Raw genomic sequence first — 23,107 nt, forward strand, 5'->3', positions numbered from 1 at the left:
TCAGAAGGGTGTACTGGAGCGTAAGGCTGAGGTCAGTACGTAGGTCGGTGTGCTCTAGACCTCCTGCTGTTTTATGGGAAATCTCCCAGCTGCTCACAAATCCATCCATCAGTTCGTGGTTAGAGGTCGTGCTGAATGTCATTTGTCTCCTTCAGGGACAAAAACTTATTAAATCTAACATATTAAAGCCTTTGTTTATGTACTGTTAAAACATTTTAAAAGGTGCACTATGTGACCAAAAGTATGTGGACACTTGATAATGAGCTTGTTTGACATCCGATTCCAAAACTTTGGGCAGTAATTTGCACTTGGTCCCCATATAGACTGTAACAGTGTGTGGACATTTGTGTCTATTCAGTGAAAAGAGCTTTGGTAAGTCCAGGCAATGAGGATGAGCAAGAAGGCCTGGCTTGCAATCAACATTCCAATTCATCCCAAAGGTGTTTAATGTTGATTTAACACAATAGCCAGTGTAAGAGTTCTGAGTACAGGTTGATACCGTGCTATTACTGACGTCCTCACAGTAACCATGTTGACTTTCTGGATGATTCTGTTTAGGAAAGTCACCTAGGTGATTGTGTCAGTTTGTATGATGAAATGAGTCTCTTGTTCGTCTGCAAGATCAGTTTACATTACACACAGTCATGCAAAAATACAGCAGGAGCACAGACTTGAAGTCTAAACTGGAAAATGTGTCTAATTTTATGTGATACGTAGCCAGCATTAAGGCTAGTGTCAGTCTCGGATCAGTGTATTACTATCTTTTTAGATTTTTTAGGACTGGAAACAAATCACACTATATGGACAAAAGTATTGGGACACCCCTTCTAATCAGTGAATGCATGTGTTTCAGCCAGAGCATTTGTTAACAGCTTCAATAAATTAATTATATAAAGTTAATGATGTGCTTTTAACTTTGTGGCAGCAGTTTAGGGGAGGCTCTTTTTCCTTTTCAGCATGACTGTGCATGTGCACAAAGCAAGGTCTATTAAGACATTTAGAAAAGCTTGGATTTAGGAAACTCCAGTGGCCTGCACAGAACCCTGAGCTTTGGAATGAACTCGCATATAAGTGAGACTTCCTTGACCATCAGTGCACAGCTATACAAATGTTCATTTGACTGAACAAGCACAAATTCCCATAGACAAATTCTTGTGAGAGTAGATGTTATAGCAGAAAAGATCACATGAGGTCACTTTATTTTAATACTATTTGTTTTTGAAATAGGATGTCCAACAAGCTCATGGTCAGGTGTCCAAATAGTTTTGACCATATAGTGCATATAAAGCTGCTTTTAATAATAAATATAGTTTAAAACATAGAAAAAAGAGGCATCATAAGGATGCAGCTGGTAAAATGTCTGCTGTACATTGGGTTTCAGCTTTGCCTTTGTATCTACAGTATATGGGGTTCCTCTTGATACTACGGTTTCCACTTACCTCCCTAGAACATACACCTAGATATGAGTAAGAAAATGTGTGATTCTGTTTTCCTGTGATGAAATGTCGTCCTTGTCCAGGATTTATTCCTGCCCTGTGTTTCAATGAATTGTTAGTAGTTTTGGGATTAGATCAGAGCTGTTTATAACTACATAATGACTATGTATAGTGTATGTTTTTTTCTGTATGAATTTAGTTTCAGTGTATTACAAAAAAAACATCCAAATGACTTTATTTTAAATTTTCAAAGCTGTTTCTTAGCAAGTGCACTGAAATCTTTTGAAAATTTCAAGGTAATGTGATTCACTAGGTGATTCTAATGAATTGTACTTGAAGTGATGATTACCAGTTGCTCACTACTAAATGTGATTTCATTATGGTGTGGGGCTTACATGCATTTGCTACAAGTATTTTAAATTGTCTATCTATCTTTAATGTCATTGCATTGTCTAGAATCTCAAACGAATAATTTTGGCTTCCCTGAGGCCCATATAAATCATTAAAAACAGTAAAACGGGTAAGTATTTTTTCTTTCCTAGTACTTTACTTAGTACCTTTCTTTACACTGGTGACAGAAAGAAGTCATAGAGTCATATTGTTTACATATTTTTGTCAGAGGTGTAGATTGAACAATTACTGTATGTCTTTTTCAGGTCAATATGTTGATGATAAGAGAAAATGCCAACCATGTGACATTACATGCCACACATGCCATGGACCACATAGTGATGACTGCCTGAGCTGTTTGCTTACTAGGTAAGTCAATGACAAAAATGCTCTCTTGATGAGCTCTACATATAACTGGGGCCCAGGTGGACTGCCCTGTAGTATGTCATGGTTAAGAAGAATCGGTTTTACAGATGCCAGAACACTACTTGCTCAAATGCACACAGATAACTATGCGAAATTCTAATGCTACAACTTACAGTGGCTTTAATGAGAATTTTGTGCTTTTGTGTACACAGTATAGGAAATTCTAATCCAAAAATAAATGGACCTTAGCACTGGAAAGCCAGCTGAGTCAGGTCATATGGGTCAACACTAGAGCTTGGCCACCCTTAATGCACTCGTTACTGAAAGAAAAAAGGGAAGCCTAGAATATATATGCGTAAAGCCAACATGGGTACTTGGTGGGCTTGATCAATATACAGATATTGTGCTGGCAAAATTGCTTTTGTCATATTTCCCTACTCCACCTTATCTGTTTGCTTACATTGACCCTACACCCACAGCTGTGTGACTGGACGATTGTTGAAGATGTAAACTCTGTGACACTAAATGTGATCTTTTTTAAACAGGTTTTATGATCATGGCAGCTGTGTACTTAAGTGCGGCTCTGGGAAGTATGAAAGGGACAGGCAGTGTCATAATTGCCACCATACATGCCAAGAGTGTAATGACCAGGGTCCTGATAAATGCACCAGCTGCAGCAAAGGTAGCTTCATAAAACATCTAGGGTCACAGAAATCACAGAAACAGCTAAAACTCCTGAAACATTGTAAGGTGTACAGGCTACGGATTAGGGCTGACAACATACACCTCAGTTCCTATTTAACATGACCTCCTTTATGTATATTTTATATACATCAAATAAATATTACATCACAGTGTAGAAGCTAATAGAAAATGTCTGAAACTGATAAAGAAAAATATAATTTATAAAAGTTGCATTAAACACAGATGAAATAGTAGCTAAGCTAGTTAGAAATGTGTCACCAGTCAACTTAGCACAGAAGCAAAGTTACAATAAGCTAGCTGTGCTAATTAGCTTTGCTCCAGTCAACCAAGATCAAAAAAGGAAAAGTTAATGTATTACTCTGATATATGTTTACAGTGAACCAGATTTGTATAAAACATGCTAAAAATACTACAACAAAGCAGCCAAATTAATGAATAAAGTAACTGTACAGAAATATTGTATGTTAATTGTACTTAGCAAAGGACCTACAAATCTGTTAGCACTATGAGCTGGAGAGAATGCAGAGTGAATGCAGCTAAATGCTAGGCTAGTATAGCTAGCATCAATATTCTTCTAGGGGAAATAACATATGGATAACTAGTCACATCACAACACAGAAGCTAATACAGAAAAAAATTTCTAAAACTAATAAAAAATATATATATAATATATAAAAGGTGCATTAAACACGTATAAAACAGTAGCTAAGCTAGGTAGTGTTAGAAAAATAAAAATTGGACACCCCATCAATTAGCAATGTGTAGGTTATAGCATAATAAAACTGAGTTACGATTGTGTTGGTGCGAGGTCGAGGTGAGTAGCTACAGGAAGGGAGTGAACAGATAATTGGTAGCACACAGCTCCATAGAAGAACTCCCTAAATACCTTATACCGATAAGGCCGGTCCGGTGCCTCGGACAAGGTCAATGGCGCTGAGAAAGTAACATCTGAAAGAATTAATTAGGACTGGTTTGAACAGACCATGAGAACAAAGAACTCAGAAGGTGTGGGCAAAATTATAAAAGCACGTTGAACCCTGCGCACGGGGTCTGTGTCTCTCTGACTTGCATTGATTGATCTCTGAAAGCAGAAGTACAGATACCAGCTGGTGAGGCCTGAGGAGAACCAAACCTTTTCTAAATAAACTTTGTTAGACTTGAGGACTTGGCTATTGATCATTTGTCACCCAAAACTCGATTTATCGATTAGTAGGAATGTGTCACCAGTCAGTTTAGCACAGAAGCAAAGTTACAATAAGCTAAAAAAGGCAAAGATATTTGAATGTATTATTCTGATATGGGCTTGTTTACAATGAACCAGATTTGTATAAAACATGCTAATTGTGCTAAAATACTACAACAAATTAACAAATTAAGTAACTGTACAGAAATACTGTATGCTAATTGTATTTAGCAAAAACCTTACAAATCTGTTAGAGAATGCAGCTAAATGCTAGTATAGCTAGCCAAATTTCTTCTACTCAGAAGTCACTTCCTGTAAATATACTAAGTAAAGAAACATAAGATAATTGATATATTAACAAACCAAAAGTGAGTGTTTTTTTGTGCAGACAGGTTTGGACTGGAGCACTACTTGTTTAACGGCGAGTGCTTAGACAGCTGCCCAGCATCACACTATCATTCAGCAAAAAGTACCTGTGAACCCTGCGCTCCAAACTGCATCACGTGTACCAGCGAGAACCACTGCATCCACTGTGCCTCCAACTTCTACTCTAAGAATGGAATCTGTACTAAACTGGAATGTGGAGAGGGTCAGTTTACTGTTTTACTTCTGCTAATTTTCCTTTTTTCCATCATTGTATATATTTAACACAGGCAGTAATTTTTTTCGTGTTTTAAGGAACAATATGGGAAAGATTATGTAGAAAACATAATTTTATACACAGATTCCTGAATTTTCTGATTTGCTTTGGGAGGTGGATCAGGCAAATGACACAAATCGATGGTAGCAATACTATAGACAGATCAGTATTGCACTTTCTGGAAGTGTTTTTTTTTTTTTTTTTTAATGCATTTCCGCTGCTGGGAATTCCGATCACGTCCGAGGAGGGTATATTCGCCCGCCCCACACCCCCTCCGATGCATGCGCAGTCCCTTGACCCCTTTTTATTCACCCATACTTTGGTGGATTTGCACATTAGACCAGATATTGCGCTTAGAGAGCCACGCACCGATCTCCATGACCTCCACTTCTGTATAGGTGTCAGGGTCCTTGCACAGCATTTGAAGACCCCATCCACTTATTTATCCAGTCTTTTCCACCCAGCAGACTGGCACTGCCAATTGTGCCCGCTAGAGGGCTCCCACCCGACCGGTAGCAGAGCTAAGATTCGAACCAGGAGAGTTCAGAATCCCAGCGCTGGTGTGCTAGTGGAATATCCGTTTTCCAGAACTGTTTAATATTTGTAGCTTATGTATTTATTTATATAACTGCAGAATATATAACAGAAGCTAATTAGAAAATCAGGGAGTCAAAGGGCCCGAATAGAGTCATAGGAACACTTTTTAAAGTGTTTCTCCTAGGTGTAGCAAATAACATGTGATATGGCACACATGCTTTGAAGTGTAGTTCAGTATTTGGACACCTGGCCATGAGCTTGGTGAACATTCCACTGATGTCAAGTTGGAAATTTAGTTGATTTTATACACCTGTTAGCAATGGCTCTGTTTGAGACACCTAAACTTAAGAATTAGAATTATTGGCCATATGATGTACCTTGCATATTTCTGTTCAAAGAACACTGGAACTACCAGGCAAGGCCGGTTTTGATTTGAGGTTGTGTGTAAATATTTCTTAGTCTCCACTACAATTGCTTTTATTTAATTTGCATTATGAGTGTGTTTCAATTTAACCTTCTTTTCTTTTCTCATCAGATACGCGTACTGAAAATAATTTGATCTGTATTGCATTTTCTGTATTTATCTGTATCTACAGATGTGTTGATGCTATATAGGATTAAACAAATACGAAACATGTACACACAGAAGTACACAAGGTTCCAATTCTATTTCAGACCCTTCTTTTTTACTGCATCTGCGAGTACAGTTTGTAACACCATCTGACATCATGCAGTGCAGATGATCTAATATCATCTGTTTACTACATATAAAATAAGCAAAACTACGACAGAGCTGAAGTACTCAAATTCTTATCATTATTGGCAGACGTGTATAAACAGATCCTCTGCCATGTCCCACGGGCTTTACACGTCACTGCACACATTCTTACATACATACAGTTACATTCCCGTTCTCATTCTTTACCACACACACAATTCTCCAATACAAACTCACATGTTTGTACTTACAATATAACACCATATAGCCTATTCCTATATCCTATTTCAAAACTGTGTCCATTAACATGTAGTTGCCCGTCTCTGCATGTACAACAGCCTACACTCTTTCAGGAAGGCTTTCCACAAGATTTTGGAGTGTATATGTGGAAAGTTTGTTGCTATTTAGTCAAATGATCATTTAGAACTTTAGGCAGTAATGACAATGGAGAAGACCTGGTCTTCAATTAAATTGACGTTCCGTTCCTTTCCATGGATGGATGGATGGATGGATGGATGGATGGATGGATGGATGGATGGATGGATGGATGGATGGATGGATGGATGGATGGATGGATGGATGGATGGATGGATGGATGGATGGATGGATGGATGGATGGATGGATGGATGGATGGATGGATGGATGGATGGATGGATGGATGGATGGATGGATATACGAGTTTCCGCACTTTTATATTTTAGTTGGAAACGGTGAGGGTGAGAGGAGTAGTAATCTGCCGTGTCTAAGAGAGTTTATAGTCTGGATTTAGCGCCATCTGATTTCCACCTTTTTGGACATTTTCATGTAATGATGATGTGACTTCACCAGTTTAACTAACTATAGTTTATCATCTGTACAGGTGAGGCTACTGACACAGATCATGAGGACTGTGTTCCTTGTGAAGAAGGCTGTCAGAAGTGTCTCAGTGGTAGGTGATAATTCCAAGTGATAGGATGATATGATACTGGTATTGCAAATAATTGACATTACATGACATTATGATACACATTCTGATAATTATGCAGGTATTGTCAGCAGGGTACTGCTGTACATCAGGCTAACATTGTATTTAAGTCTCAGAATTTATCAGACTGTATGTTATATTGACATAACAGCTATTGGGTTTTTTTTTCTTGATGACTATATGCACAAATGAGGTTTACTGCAACTTTTCTTCTAATTGCTTAGTAGTTGTTATGATTGACTATAGCTGTTGATTTTTTCCTCTCTGTATTAATAGGGCTAGTTTGACTGAAGTATGTAGAATTGTGATTTTTTTTGCCAGTGTTAAAACAAACCCAAAAACTCTCTTATGCAGAAAGAAAATGAAATGGGTCTATAATTAAAAAAAAAATAGGTCCGCCTTGAATTAAAACCTGCTGGAACATGGGTGGCAAGTGAGCTTTACATAGCTATGGGCTTGGAGGCTATCACTAAAAAAGAAGCCCCTGTTTCAAATGTAGTTCTTAAAAAGGAACAGTTCAAATCTTATTAAAATCCTGGAACTGCTATAACTCCGGAACTTCCAGTTAAGATCTAAACCAAGATGTTCAAGGTGCCTTAAATGCTGCTCTAACAGTCTCCAATCCTCTGGGAAGAAGGGCAATCACAGTGCATAGCATTGTTAATTTCAAATCTTTGATACTGGCTGATATGAGGGTTTTACCATCATAAACCTTCTTACTTAACTCACACAGTCTGTTATCATACTGAAAGAAGCAAGCTACACTGTGCCCCTGTGTGAGTGTTCCGGGATTGAAAGATAATAGCCATAGCTTGCTGTTTTTCTCACAAGTTCTATTTATCTGTTTGAATTATGGAGCTGGAAAGATGATAAAGATGAAACTAAGTGACTCCATATCATGTGTGGATCATCAAAGTCCTAGACGCCCGCCAGTGCTGTTGGGATAAGTGCGTAACCAAACACAGGACAACTGGATCAGATTAAACATGAGGGAGATGCAGGCTGATGGAGCGCTCCTCAAGTTTCATCATTTCTCTTTTTGGTCTGTGGGGAAATGAACGTTTGAGCTTTTCAAGACTGATCTTGTATGAAAACCCTCTTTGGAGCCACATGGAGGGTTTTCATCCAAAATTTTCTGTCGAGTTTTATCAGATGGCATTGTGAAAACCCAAACCTTAGGCAAGTATGTAAATCCTGAAAAGTCGGGTAAACAAGTTAAGATGTTTTTTAACAAAATAATGACAACATGTCTAGCAATCAACAAAAATCACAGATGTGGCAGATGGCTGAAATCAGGCTTACCGGCAGGTCTGTTTAAATATGCGTTTGCTCATAGGAACCTTTGTACAACTTCATCGCTTCCTACCGCCTCTCTAAGTGATTACCATTGACAATAGCTTCAACATGTTTGCCTGTACTAGTAAAAAGAACAGAAAACCACTTGCAATGGAAGTCTATGAGCATTTTTGATACACTGTGTGATCACATGAATTGGAGCATAATCCCAGCAACACTGCTGCACCTGATACACTCACACCAGTACAACACACACTACCATGTTATTACCATGTAAGTATCATTGCAGTCCTGAGAATGGTCCTCCACCCAAAGACTTGTTCAGTGGAGGTCCCTTCAATTGATAAATTGGGTACAGGAAGGTAAAAAAGTAGACAGAGCAACAGATGGGCTATAGTCAGTAATTATATACCCACAATGTTAATTCAGGATAAGGTTTTAACATGACAACCAGGATAAAGTAGTTAATGACATTCTTACAGCCAATATCCAAACAGTGTTTGCAGTGTTCAGTGTTAACACTGATGCCCTGTGCTGGTAGGTAACTAGTTTATATTTTACTGAACACAATAGTAAGTGCAACCAGTGCAATGACCAATGCTACAATTTTAGTCAGGAGTTCATCTATAATATTTGGATATAATATGTTGTTTTATTAAACCAGGATTTTATTTAAACTTAGTACTAATGAATACAATTGGTGCTTGATATAATCTCCAAACTAATACTACTACTGCTAATACTTCTACTACTACTATTAATAATAATAATAATAATAACCGTACTCTTTTTATTTTCAGTTAATCCTGAGCATTGCATGTCCTGTCTGAGTGGCTATTACAAGTAAGTCTTGTGTAATGTAGGATTATTTCTGCATGATTGCTGCATGAACAGTTATAACAATACATTATGTAACCTGACTTTGCTTTGTGTAGCTAAAGCTAGGAGCAATTTTATACTCAAATGCAAGCCATTAAAACACAATATGTGTTGTATATGCCATTACAAATGCTTAACCTTAGAGTGAGATATTGGTAGCTTGTCCTTGAATTTTTCTATTCAGAATCTATTATACTATAAGGGCAAAAATATGTGGACACCTGACCTTGAGCGTATTAGACTTCCTATTTGAAATAGTGGTCAGTAATATAGAGTTGGTCTCCAAAAGACTTAGAAAGACTTTTCTCAAGGTTTTGGATTGTGTCTGTATCTAGTGTACGTTTCAATTCATCCGAAAGATGTTCAATAGGGTTAAGGTCAGGGCTCCAGGCCAATGGAGTTTCTCCTCAGTGGGTAGCTTTGTGTATGGAGACACATAATTTATTTTATACACAGGCTGAAACATCTAAACTCTGTAATTAGGAGAGGTGTCTATTTTATCTATTTAAGGCTTAAAGCATTAAGCATGTAACTAAAATTACATCTGAGCAATTATACAGGTTATTATCAAACAGTATAGGTATTGTGTGTGCTTTATGACATGGTTTAATATATGTTTTACTGTATTTTTTTCTGTACCAATAATTTTTATTATAATTGTAATAATTTTGGTTTGATTTTTTCAGATTTTGGACCAGTTGCCACAGGATTTGTCCAGAAAAGGCATTTGAAAATACCAATACAATGACATGCACTGAATGTGAAGATAACTGCATCAACTGTGATGAGTCTCAGTGTTACCTCTGTGAAGAGAACTACTATCTCTCAGGTGACAGGATGCATATGCATACATTCCACTTGTAAAAATCTGAGTGTCTGATGGCTGAATGCAAGTGAATGCATTTTTGTCTGTGTGTGTGTGGTATCCTAGGGGCAAAAAATAGAGATTTTATATGATTGGCAGGTGAGGTTGGATAGACATGCTCATACCAGCCCATAACAACCTCTTACCCCAATAACAGCCGAGAGGAGAAATAGCTATGTTGAAACTGTCTGAATACTGTCTGTCTTAGACTGGAATTTGGAATACTGTATTTCATTATGTTGTGCTCTTGTAACATTTTTGCCTTCTTCATCATGTGGTCGGCCGGTGTAGATTATTAAATGTGTTTCTACGTACAAGGTCATCTGAAAAGTGCAAGTACAGGCTTAGACACACTGATAATCTGATAATAAAAGACTTCTGCATCAGTCAGTCAATAGTCAGGTCTACTTATTAAGAATAATCAATTGGATCTGTACAAGTAATAAAGCTAAAGTAGTAATGAAAAACAATAATAAACTTCCATTAAAACATTGATTTTCGCCGTTCAGGTGGTGCAGCGGTAAAACATGCTAGCACACCAGAGCTGACATTTTGAACTTGTCGGTTTGAAACTCAGCTTTGCCATCCGGCTGGGCTAGGCGGCTACGTGAACAACGATTGGCTTGTTGTTCATACAGGGTTGGAAGCCGCATAGGGACCTCATAACTGATACAATTACGACCCCTGCTGGCTGGTTGATGGCGCCTGCACAGGGTCGAGGGATAATGCATTATTCAGGGTGTGGCTCTCCGTACACAAAGCTGATCCGCATATGAACTCGCCTCGCTTAGGTGAAAAGATGCAGTTGGCTACTGCACACGTGTCGGAGGGGGGCGTGTGTCAGTCTCGCTCTCCTCAATCAGAAGTGAAGATCAGTATCAGTAGAGAGGAAGCGTAATGCAATTGGGTAATTGGATGCAACTAGATTGGGAGGAAAATTGTGGAAAAAAAAAATATATATATATAAATATAAGTGGTTGAACACTTGTTTCCTTTACTGTAGCTAAGCAGTAGTTTGTGAGGCTGGCACAGACTCTTCTAGGGCTGAAACAGTTTAACGACTAAGGCTACATGCGCTAATGACCAGTTAGCCTATCTGGCTAAAATCCAGATGTCTAAGTTATTGGATTTCGCTTCTCTGATGACTTGAATAATTAGAATTAGATTATTATTGTGCATCTAAAACAGTTAGTGGTGCAATAATACACCAAATTTATCTGCCTATGTATCTTGTTTACATTTAGATGGCACATGTGTATCACAGTGTGAAGAAGGTTTTTATGCAAATGCCAGAAACGAGTGTGAGCCTTGTCACCCTGAGTGTCGCTCATGTGGTGGCCCGTTCTATGATGATTGCGACTCCTGTGAAGACAACATGCACTTAGTAGAAGGGAAGTGTGTGAGCACTGACATGACTTTGAATTGTGGGCCAATCCACTTTCCCAACAGTAAGTCAATTCTTTCTTTGCTTTAATCCAGGATAGCTGAAAGGCTTGAGGGAACAATTCAATGGTTTAACTTAATCTCCATGTACCTTCTTTTAATCTTTTAACCCTAACAAGTAAAAATAAACTGTGTTAAGGATTAAAGAATGAATTAAATTTTTTTTTCCCCCACTGGCATTTTCCCCAAACGCTGTTGAGACAACATTGGTGCAGCCAAAAACAATCAAAACATGGATCTGACTGTTTTTTAATTATTTATTTTAAAAAACTTTAGTCAGATGCTTGTACCAACTATAGTACCCAGACAGCACTTGTGTGTGTTATGAATGACTCGAGGTTGGTGCAGAGCTGCTCTTACTCCACCTTAGTTCTACATCTGACACAATTCACCACAAAATCCTAATCCTTAGACATAGGAACAGAGCACTTTGGGTCTCTGAGATAGTTTTATAGTGGTCATTTTAATATACAGTTAATTGATACAAAAGTATTCAGACCCCTTGACTTTTCTGCCATGGAAAATGGGATAAACTGCACAAATCGATGCGTGTTAAGCTTGTAAAGATGCATCCCAAAAAACTGCAGGTAAAACTGCAGCCAAAGAAACTACTACAAATTATTGGCTAAATAATTTCAGTACTTTTGTGAGGACTGTGGACAGTGGTAGCCTAGTGGGAGGAGCTTTGGGCTATCAATTAAAAGGTTGAGAGTTCAAATCCCAGCTCTGCCATTCTGCCACTGTTGGGCCCTTGAGCAAGGCCCTTAACCCTCTCTGCTCCATGGGCGCTGTTCGATGGCTGACCCTATGTTCTGACTCCAGCTTCCAAAACAAGCTGGGATATGCGGAAAAAAGAATTTAATTGTACTGTACATGTGTATATGTATATATGACAAATAAAGGCATTCTATCTATTCTATTCTAAATACATACATAATCAAACCTATTACTCAACGCCTACAGTTGCAATCAGAAATACTCAACCCCCTAAAGACAATAACCAATGATGATATTATAATGGTGGGATTTAAAGAAAGCAGTTGCAGCACAAACATCATCAAACCTCAATAAGCTGAGAGCTTTTGCAGAACTAGATGTTCAAAATGATGTTGAACTATGTTATCAGAATTGCTCATATGTATCAATAAATACTCTTTCCTTGATTAGAGACTTCATGAATATTTAATTATGTAAACAGTTAATTGTACTATTACTTAATAATACTCGTACCACTGCAAATAATGCTTTACATCTACCATTTAACAGTAGGCATTGTCCAACTTGGTGCTTTGTTTAATTGTACTATTACTTAATAATACTCGTACCACTGCAAATAATGCTTTACATCTACCATTTAACAGTAGGCATTGTCCAACTTGGTGCTTTGTTTACCTCGTTATGTGTGATGTATAGGTAAAGGGGAATGTGAGCGATGTCATTCTTCCTGTATGCTATGCTGGGGACCTGGTGCTGACAATTGTAATATCTGTGCTGATGGTAAGTGTGCTGAGTAAACAAATCTTTAATCCTGAGGCAGGCTTTAAGACCTGTAGTGGAAAGGTTAGATTTGATGCTTAGTCTAATCTGAATACAGAGATTAGCAACATGTCTGTCATTAAGCCATTGCAAGATGTTGTATGCAAATAAGCAACAGTTACCACAGAATTAAGTGCTAAAACAGTAATGTGACTATGTGACTATGTGACTAGAGCAGTATAAATGGAGGCCCACAGTTCTGTTCTTTACTCTTCAGCTAATACACTGCTGTAAGAACCCACGATCTCCCTTCCAGTCAACTGTAATCTTCGTTTTCTTTGATCGTCTGACCTTATTTTGCCACGACAGACCAAAAGTATGTGCAAACCTGATCATGACCTTGTTGATAGCCCATTTTAATCCACGGCATTAATATGGAGTTGGCTGTCTATGTGTGTCTAACTGTCAAAACTCTAAAAAGCATTTGTGAGTTAGGGCACTCATGTTGATCAAGAGGGCTTGACCTAAAAAAGTTCATCTGAAGATGTTTAATCTTTGTCCAGGCCACTGAAGTTCCTTAACACCAAACCTGTCAAACCACGTCCTTATGAACATCACCTTATACACAGGGGCACACTCATGCTGAAAAAGGGACAGACCTTTCCCAAAAGCATATGTACGGTTTACATTAATGATTTTATACATCTGTTAGCAATGAGTGTGACTGAAACACCGGAACTTTATAAGACTTTATAGAATTATAAATACTATTATAATATATTTGGTCAAATAGTGTATTTCCATTATTTCTAGAATATTTCCAGGGTCTAAAGTGTGAATGTGTCTGTCTCTGTGTGCACAGGTTTATTTCTACTTCCAGACAGCCATTCGTGTGTATCGTCCTGCTCTGCAGGTTTGTTTGGAAACAAGACAAGTGGGCACTGTGAGGAATGCTTGCCAGGATGTATTGTGTGCCAGGAAGCCCAACAGTGCCTTAAATGTAGAGACCACCTCTACCTACAGAACGGTTTATGTGTCACCCAGTGCCAAAGGTGTGTCCACATGCAGTCAATTTCTCATGGACCTGTCTGTCCGTCTGTATTAATTCTATTGTAATTTTTATTATAATTTTTCCTGCATTTTGAGTAAAATACAGTTAGATTTTTACATTCATATACACATATATAAATGTAATACTGGCACAAGTCTAAATCAGACATACCTTGTTGTCCTCTCTACAGGGGTTACCCTGAAGAGGGTAAGTGCCGTAGCTGTGGTGAACAGTGTGCGTCGTGTGAAAATGATCCAAGTCATTGTTTGAGCTGTGAGAAGCAGTACTTGCTCTACAAAAATACCTGTGTGGGGCACTGCCCTCAGGGCTTCTACGTTAAAGAAGAAAGGTGTGAACGCTGCCCACATAGCTGCACCCAATGTGATGAAGCAGGCCGGTGTAGTGGTAAGGACTATGAATCTGTTGCATTTTGGGTGTTAAAAAACTAGAAAATTCTCAAATCACAGCTGTGCTACCGGTCGGATGGGCGCCACCTAGCAGGCCTGCATCAGAAAAAAAAATTGGCCACCAGTCTGCTGAGTGGGAAAGACCGGACTAATAAGTGGGTGGGGTCTTCAACGCTGTGTACAGTCCCTAGCAGCCCGAGGTGCCAGAACAGAAGTGAAGGAGCATGGAGATCGGTGCACAATATCCGGCCTCCTGTGCATACCCAAAGTATGGGCAAATAAGAAGGGATTGAAGGACTGCACACACATCAAAGGGGGCGTGAGGCAGGTAAATATACCCTCCTTGGATGTGATTGGGACCCCCAGCAGCAGAAGACTAATTGGCTACACTAAAATTGGGGAAAAATGGAGAAAAATGAATAAATAAATAAAAATAAATGAAAAAATTACCAGAAATGGGGCATGTAATACTCTAGAGGTGCAATATTGAAAACATTCACTGGTACTGTAGACACTTGACATCTGATATCTAAAACTCTATGAATAAACATTAAGGTTTTCTATTCAGACAAAGTATAATCAATGTGCTTAGCGTGTATTATCAAGAATAAAAAATACAGATTAGACAGTTTAGAAATCGATGTCAATTCAGACACTAGAACCTAGTGCACAAATTCTAACAGTTTAATCACTGCCCTTTTTTCAGAATGTGAGCAGTACAGTTTCCTGCATGAAGGCAGATGTTTGGAAGACTGTCCTAAACACTACTTTACAAACAAGCATGAAAAGAAGTGTGAAAGCTGTCATGATGATTGTGCAACCTGTGATGGACCTGATGCAGACGACTGCATATCATGTCGATCTTCCTCAGCTGTACGTTACAACGGACAATGTCGTTTCACCTGCCCCTGGAACACCTACCGGGAAAAGACTGAATGCAGGGGTAATGTTTAATTATTTATTAGAAATTTAACATGGTTTTTTACACACTTTGGTTACATTCATGACAGAAATGGTAGTTACTTGTTACACAAGATTCATCAGTTCATGTCTTTAATGTCAGACACAGTCATGGACAATTTTGTATCTCCAGTTCACCTCACTTGCACGTCTTTGGACTGTGGGAGGAAACCGGAGCTACCGGAGGAAACCCACGCAGACACGGGGAGGACATACAAACTCCACACAGAAAAGACCCGGACCGCTCCACCCTGAAATCAAACCCAGGAGCTTCTTGCTTTGAGGCGACGAAGATACCCACCAGCAGGGGTATTGCAATCTCAAACATAATCCTGTGTAATCTGGAGAATCTGGAGTGTCCCAAGAAAATTCCTAATAATTATCATTAACTAATGATATGAAGCTGGCTTGACTGGGAATGTGAGTGAATGTGTGAGTGAATGAGTATGTGAAAGTATGTGGTACACAATAATGAATCAGGGTGCATTACTGCAGTGATCCCAGTGGATTCAGGTGGAACAGGACTGACCATGTCCCTGATCAGAATGACTATGGTAGTAAAGACAGCAACAGCATAATATTTTTACACCCCTTTAAATTTGGATGTGAAATTAAATGAGTTAAAAATTTAAGTGTTTTAACATCGATAAACAAACCCTCGGTGGTTAAGAGGGAGTTATTCTTGTGTACATTCTAAGGCTGAAATATTTTAACATCCAGTCTGGAATTTAAAGATCAGTTTTCTGAAATAAAACCTTTTTTTTATCTCCTAATTTGTCATAATTAAATGAATCATATCGGAATATGGAAACCAAACCACACAAACCACACAAGCCAAGGCTGCCACTGTACAAACAAAAAGTTAGACATTGCACAACCAGATGCTGCACAGATGTTGGACAGCTTTCTGTTACAGTCTCTGGCTGTTCATATGGCTTTCAGTGCAATAAATTTTTCCTAGTTTCTCCAAGTACTTGGGTCAGTGTAAAACTGTAAATCATTCCAATGTTTTGTCTCTTCTGATGTTTGTCTTGGTTGACTCATGACTCTGATTGGTTAATTCACTTTGGATGGATTTGTATTTTGACTAAATGCTGCAGTAGAGAATTGTTTAATCAAAACATTTCTCACACTTTTTGATGTGTAGCTGTTGACTCTCCTCACAGAGCAAAACTTCATAACAAACATCTGCATAGTTTTTTCTCTACTGGTTACACAAATACTGAATCTGAAAGGCTGGCTTCAGAAAGCTAGACACGTAGTAAAATAAATAGTGTGCCGCAGTCAAAATAAATCTACAACCTAACACATAAACAGATGAACTAAACATTAGGTACCCTACTTACGTTCAAAATAGTAATCCTGGTCACAAAAGTCAGGGCCTGATTTCATTCTGCACAGGTCAGTGTTGCATGTAATTCTGTACATTAGGATAATTTCTCCTTAAAATAGAATTACATTAAAATAAATGGCTAATACTAACTGTGTCTCTCTCTTGCAGACTGTCATGAGTCCTGCCAGACTTGCTCTGATCCCCATCCCTCCTCGTGCCTCACCTGCCAGCCCGGCATGAGAAAAGATGTTAATGGGCACTGTGAGTTTTATAGCAAATGCTCTTTAAGCATGTTCATGGATGAAGATGAAAAGTGCAAACCATGCCATGTCAACTGCCTCGGCTGTTCAGGTCCAAATGAACATCAGTGTATTAGCTGCCACCCTGACAATTATCTTCACAGTGAGTCCTCCTTTACCTTGGAACACTTTTTACCATTTCAGCTATACTCTATATTAGTATTTTTAGCAATCTCATGGTTATACATCTCATGTCCATATACTTTTGACCATGTAGTGTCGGTCCACTTTGTAGGTAAACAATTAGTGAAATGATTTTCATTTGTATATAGACTGAAAGTGTTCTGGTTTAGTATAATGTATGCACCTTTTATTACTGCCATAGTACCTCATTATATTCCCAATATTGTATTTTAAAAACTACTTGCCCCCTTGATTACTTAGTCAGCAGTTAATTAAATGTAATAGGTACTGAACTGCTTTCAGGTCAGGGTCATCAACTGCTTTGTTCAGGTCAGGGTCACAGTGGGTCCGGTTCCACTTGGAAACAGTAGGTGCAAGTGCAGGGCTCCAATCCATCTCAGGGCTTTAGCCAACCCCCTTTCAGACATAGCCAATCATGTAGTTGTTGGTGGTGACTGTTAATTTTTATTATTATTTTTGTTGTTGGTGGTGGTTGTGGCCATCTTTTTTTGTTGGTGGTGACTGTTCATCGTCATCATCATTATTATTATTTAATTGTTATTATTAATATTAATACTATTATTAATGTTGTCTGTGCAGATCACATGTGTGTTTCTAAATGCCCGGATGGTTATTACAGCGATATAAAAGAGGGTGCGTGTGTGAAGTGTCATGTGACCTGTGCAACATGCAGTGGACATCACAGTAATGAATGCTTTACTTGCAAAGAAGGACACTTCCGGTTAAGAAACACCTGTCTGGAGAGATGTCCTTCCAGGTATCTTTAAATGTCTGCCTTCAAACTGAAAGCATGTTTTCTAATTTCTAATTTGTTTACGTGGTTCATATTAACGAAATGTAGCAGAAAATAAAGTTCATCGGTGCAATTTCATGCTCACAGCAAGAAGGTCCTGGGTTCAATCCCCAGGATGGGCGGTCCGGATCCTTTCTGTGTGGAGTTTGCATGTTCTCCCCGTGTCCGCGTGGGTTTCCTCCGGGAGCGCCGGTTTCCTCCCACAGTCCAAAGACATGCAAGTGCGGTGAATTGGAGATACAAAATTGTCCATGACTGTGTTTGACATTAAACTTGTAAACTGATTAAACGAGTAACTACTGTTTCTGTCATGAATGTAACCAAAGTGTGTAAAACATGACGTTAAAATCCTAATAAATGAATAATATAATTATTCTGCTAGTCAGGATGACAAGCAATTGGCACGATAGCAACACTAGAGGGCGCCACACTCACAAACAACAAATGTGTGTAGCTCTCGTCTACATTACAGCATGACAGGTCTCATATAAAAACGGATTCAGTTAACAGTATATAACACACAGTACAATATAGCACAGTTTTAAGTACTTGATACAATAACGTGTTATTTTCTTCTAGAAATTGTGTTTATTCCTTCTAGAAATGCCACCACACAATTGTGTAAACATATAAATATAGGGAGAATTACTAACATCTGGTAAAGCTTAGTAATAGGGCTATAGGAAATGTATATTTTGGTAAATCAGCTTAATCTTGTTAAAACATAAAATACAGTTATTTTTTATTATTTTTTATTTGAATGTTTTTCAAAGATTAAACAAAACCTTACAGCTGCACTTGTTTAACGCATTGCTACTGATTTAGCCTTATTATTTATATAGGGAAAACAGTGGGTGCAGGACAGGAAAACATTAGACAGGGCGCCAATACATTGAAGGCTTCGGCCAAATGTCAAATATTTATCACAACCAGTTTTTTAGGAATAAAAAAGCTAAAGTCAAATACAATTCAGTGTAACACTGTGTACAGATACAGTGGTACCTTGAAACTCAACATCAATTAGTTCTGGGAGTGGTGTTTAAAAGACGTTGAGTTTCAAGGTTTTTTTCCCATAAGGATGTATGGGAAACCTATTAATTTGTTCCATGGACATATATTTTAGGCATAAGTAAAAAAATGGGGTTGTTTTTGACACCTATACACAAAAATAACACAAATATAATATAAAAAAAACCCCATTAAAATAAAAAGCTGATTCTTAGAATCCTCAGAACCATGAACTGTAACACAAGTTTAAAAGTGAAACGGGAGAAAAATCCTGCTAGACAAAGAGACACGTGGAGGCTTTCAGAGTTTTACCGCACCACTCAAGTTGAGCGCTGAAAAAAAAGGCTGTCCGTTGTTAATTGAAAATAATAATGGAAATTTTTTTTAAAACAAACTGAACACGCTGAGTTTAAGGGAAACGTTGAGTTTAAGGGTACACATTTTTCGATGAAGGGCGTTGAGTTTCAAAGATTTTGAGTTTAGGGGATGTTGAGTTACAAGGTACCACTGTAATTGATGAGGATAATTTGATAGGAACCTAAATGACCTGTGTTTCTTTCAGATTTACCAAGGCCAATATTACATTCTAACACATTTATTTCACCCTAAAAAGGCAATGTAAAAATAACATATTTATTTCGTTTAATATAAATATAATATGTATGTTTATGTAAGAGAAATTAAATAACTTCTCCCAAGCCCAGATAGAAATAGAAGGGTTGCATGAGGCAGGGCATCCGGCATAAAAACTGTGCCAGTCTGATATGTGGACCAGATCCACTTTGGTGACCCCAAAATATGGGGAAAAAAAAGTAGCCCACAGTGCCACCCGAGTGCCTATGAGTGTTGTAATTTATTTATAGGTAGTTATACAAAATGTTAATGATCTCTGCACTTTTTTAATGCAGATTCTTTGGTGACACAGTCAATAGGACATGTGAGCCTTGTGACCCGTCCTGTGAGGAGTGTTCAGGCAGAGGTGACACACATTGTCTGGGCTGTAGTCAGGGTTACTTCCTCTTAAAGCAGAAGGGTACATGTGTGCATGTGTGTCCATCAAACTACTTTGTGGACAAGTGGAAGAGAGTGTGTGAACTTTGTCACCCATCCTGCAAAACCTGTGAAAGTAAGTTACTTCTAAACACTGTTTGATTATCTTTTTAAGTATTCCAGTGAACAAATGAAAAAATAGAAATTTAGAAATTGTTTGTCTGAATAGTGTAATCAATGTGTTTGGATAATCATTTTGCATTGATTCTCTATTAAAACATTCATTTGAAGGTCAGTATTAATGGTAATATATTTGTTTACCCTATTTTGCAGAATCTGGGCCGCTTCACTGCTCATCATGCTACGAAGGCTTCAAACAAATTGGAGGAATTTGCTCGTCACTTTGTCTTGCTGGACAGTATGCTATCTCTGAGGTAATGCAGTCTGTACTTTACATTAAATTTACATGTGAAGTTTTTGAACATAGGTTTCTTCTAAGAATTTCTGTTTTGATTTGTTAATCATGTTGAACCTTTATTTAACTGACCAATGAACAGATTTCCAATGTTTTACTGAAAATATGATGCCTGTAACACACTCAAAAAGTTTTCTAATTAATTTCAGTTTTTAATCATTGGGAACTGAGGATACACAGCACACATTTCCACTGCCATTTGGTCAATCTGAGATGAGAACTCAGCTCAAAATTACTCAGCTCTGTTTGTTTCTTTGCGTAATAGAGTTTCCGGTTGCATTTCCTGATGCAGTGGTAGACTGTGTTAAGTGACAATGATTTTCTGAAGTACTCCAGAGCCCATGTGGCTCTATTTATTACAGCAGCATGATGGTTTTTCATGCAGTGCTGTCTGAGGGCTTAAAAGTCGCACACATTCAACACATTCAGCACATTTCCCTACACTTACTTAGATTTCTCAGGATTCCCTGAATCTTTTGACAATATTATGTACAGTTGACGGTAAAAGGTCTAAATGATTTATAAATCTTGCATTAAAAATGTTCTTTCTGTCTGTTTGTTTGGCTCAAATTAATGAGCCACAACCCATCTTTGCTTGCAGAGACTGAGCCATTGGTAGATTCTCCTTTTACACCTAACTTGAAAATGAACTTGAATATTGTATAACTTTTATAACTCTAGCTCTATAGTTTGAGTGTGTTGCTGGCAATCATTAAAAGTAATTTTATCGATTAAATAAACATTCAAATGAATAAACAAATGACAGATTCTTGTTTTTATTGCATTTTACAAAACTTTTCTGGAAATTAAGTGTTTGATTCAGCTTGACTTGCTTTTAATTTGATTCAATTAAAAAGTTGCTTGTAAGCTGGAATTATGGCTCCATGTCATGCAATTACATAGTAATTCAGATCCATTAGCTTTGTTATACCAAAGACCAAACTTGCTGTCTTCTTGTCATGCACAGAATCCAGAGGTTGAATGTGTAGAATGTGACTCATCATGTACAGAGTGTAAAGGCCCGGGACCCTACAACTGCACTGATTGCCACGCTCTAGAGCGCCGCTCAGAGGATGGGAGGTGTTTAACATGCTGCGGAGAGGACAAACATATGGACTCGACCCCACTTCCCTGGGAATGCTGTCAGTGCCGAGATGGTAAAGTATTGTAATTCATGCTTAATACATTTTGAGTAGGTGTCAAACTCAAAACCATCGGGTGCAAACTTAAAGGGTGGAAGTATGATTTTATGGATTAGTATTAGGTTACATTTATATTCTGAGCAATAAGAATAATGTAGAATATTTAATGAGAGCTCTCCATAATACACAATTTTACAAAATACAAATCTCAGACTTGACTAAGAAACAGGATTTTGCTTTTTTTCTGTCTTAGCATGTTCTGGCCCTCTGATTTTGTTCAAATGTTCTTACTTACAGCTCCTCCAGATGAATGCATACTTGGAGTCAACTTCAACTTTCACAGCAGAGAGGATGTTCCTGCAGGCAACCCTGGCCTTGTCACACTCATCGCTATATTCCTATTAATAGGCTTAGGGCTGCTGGTTTTCCTCTTTATGCATTTACACCTAAAGCTAAAACTGCCCTCCTTCTCCTCTTTCAAATCAAAAGGCTACACAAAACTGGAAAAAGAACCCGCTTTTACCACGGCCACGCTTCGAGACAGAATTCAGGCTGAGTACTGTGACAAGGATGAAGATGATGAAGAAGAGGATGAGGACGACAATGAGGATGAGATTGTGTACATGGGGCAGGATGGGGTGGTGTATCATAAATTTAAGTACGGCCTTGTAGATCAAGAGGAAGAAGATTTGGAGTATGATGATGTAGAACTATTTAACTATGATTTAAGAAGTGCTTAGGACTTATTATTGCAGTTTATATACCTGTTTACCTTTTTAATACCTTGTTGTTGTAACACTTAATGACCTTACTGGATGCACTCAGATTCAATGTCAAACTGAAAAAGTTTTGTGACTAGAACATTTTTACTTTATTATTTAAGCTAAACAATAACATGATGGTGCCCCTGAGCATAAAACAAATCCATAAAGTCACAGTTCTGTGTAAAAAAGTGCCCAGGGTTTTAGAATGGGGTGTTTACAAGCTCATGGTCATGTGTCCACATACTTTTGGCCATATAAGTTATATTAGTTAGATAGATAGTTCAGAAGAGTTTTGGGTTTTGAATGCATAATGTTAAATATACAAATATATAGTGTTTGCCTGCTTGTTAGCTAGCTGGCTAGTCTGTCTGAGGTAACATTAGCTTTAGCTAAAAAGTAACCAAGGTTGTTTGCTAACATGCTCAATTCGTTGAAAGTTTAGCTTTATATGTTTTTTATAAAGTTTTACATATTTCATTTTACTATTACTAATATTATTTATTTAATTATTAAATATTTACTTCACCAAAGAGAACAGAAATGACAGAAAAGCACTCACCAAAACTTGTGAAGAAGCAGAAAGAGAGAGCAGAGTTCACTAACAAACAAAGTGCTCATTTAGTTTAAATGTACAGAATGTTCATGTATGAATTCAAGCTTTTTATCTGTGCTGTTAAAATACAACTTTATTGTAATACATTATTGTACTAAATTAAAAGTTAATAGTTTGATAATTATAAATTTTTAAAACTGATTAATATATATTCAAATGTTATTTCTCATTTTAATCAATCTATTTAAACAATGAGGTTTACAGTGTTCTGGAACATTCTTCTCCTTCA

At 37.8% G+C, this 23,107-nt stretch overlaps 1 protein-coding gene across 1 annotated transcript in view; it reads left to right on the forward strand.

The window, feature by feature from the left end:
• The window catches only part of pcsk5b (proprotein convertase subtilisin/kexin type 5b), a 72,820-nt gene extending 49,714 nt beyond the window's left edge, over window positions 1–23,106 (forward strand). The window contains exons 21-37 of the mRNA XM_062999290.1: window positions 2,093–2,195; window positions 2,738–2,874; window positions 4,469–4,669; window positions 6,836–6,904; window positions 9,037–9,079; window positions 9,802–9,944; window positions 11,225–11,428; window positions 12,837–12,920; window positions 13,762–13,951; window positions 14,141–14,355; window positions 15,064–15,300; window positions 16,819–17,052; window positions 17,673–17,850; window positions 19,803–20,020; window positions 20,218–20,318; window positions 21,327–21,516; window positions 21,799–23,106. Coding sequence (XP_062855360.1) covers window positions 2,093–2,195; window positions 2,738–2,874; window positions 4,469–4,669; window positions 6,836–6,904; window positions 9,037–9,079; window positions 9,802–9,944; window positions 11,225–11,428; window positions 12,837–12,920; window positions 13,762–13,951; window positions 14,141–14,355; window positions 15,064–15,300; window positions 16,819–17,052; window positions 17,673–17,850; window positions 19,803–20,020; window positions 20,218–20,318; window positions 21,327–21,516; window positions 21,799–22,241 — 2,990 coding nt within the window. The 3' untranslated portion in view covers window positions 22,242–23,106. The remainder of the gene's footprint in view (window positions 1–2,092; window positions 2,196–2,737; window positions 2,875–4,468; window positions 4,670–6,835; window positions 6,905–9,036; window positions 9,080–9,801; window positions 9,945–11,224; window positions 11,429–12,836; window positions 12,921–13,761; window positions 13,952–14,140; window positions 14,356–15,063; window positions 15,301–16,818; window positions 17,053–17,672; window positions 17,851–19,802; window positions 20,021–20,217; window positions 20,319–21,326; window positions 21,517–21,798) is intronic.
• The last annotated feature ends 1 nt before the right edge of the window (window position 23,107 follows it).

This window comes from Trichomycterus rosablanca, chromosome 7 (genome assembly GCF_030014385.1).
Source record: "Trichomycterus rosablanca isolate fTriRos1 chromosome 7, fTriRos1.hap1, whole genome shotgun sequence".
Taxonomy (NCBI): Eukaryota; Metazoa; Chordata; class Actinopteri; order Siluriformes; family Trichomycteridae; genus Trichomycterus; species Trichomycterus rosablanca.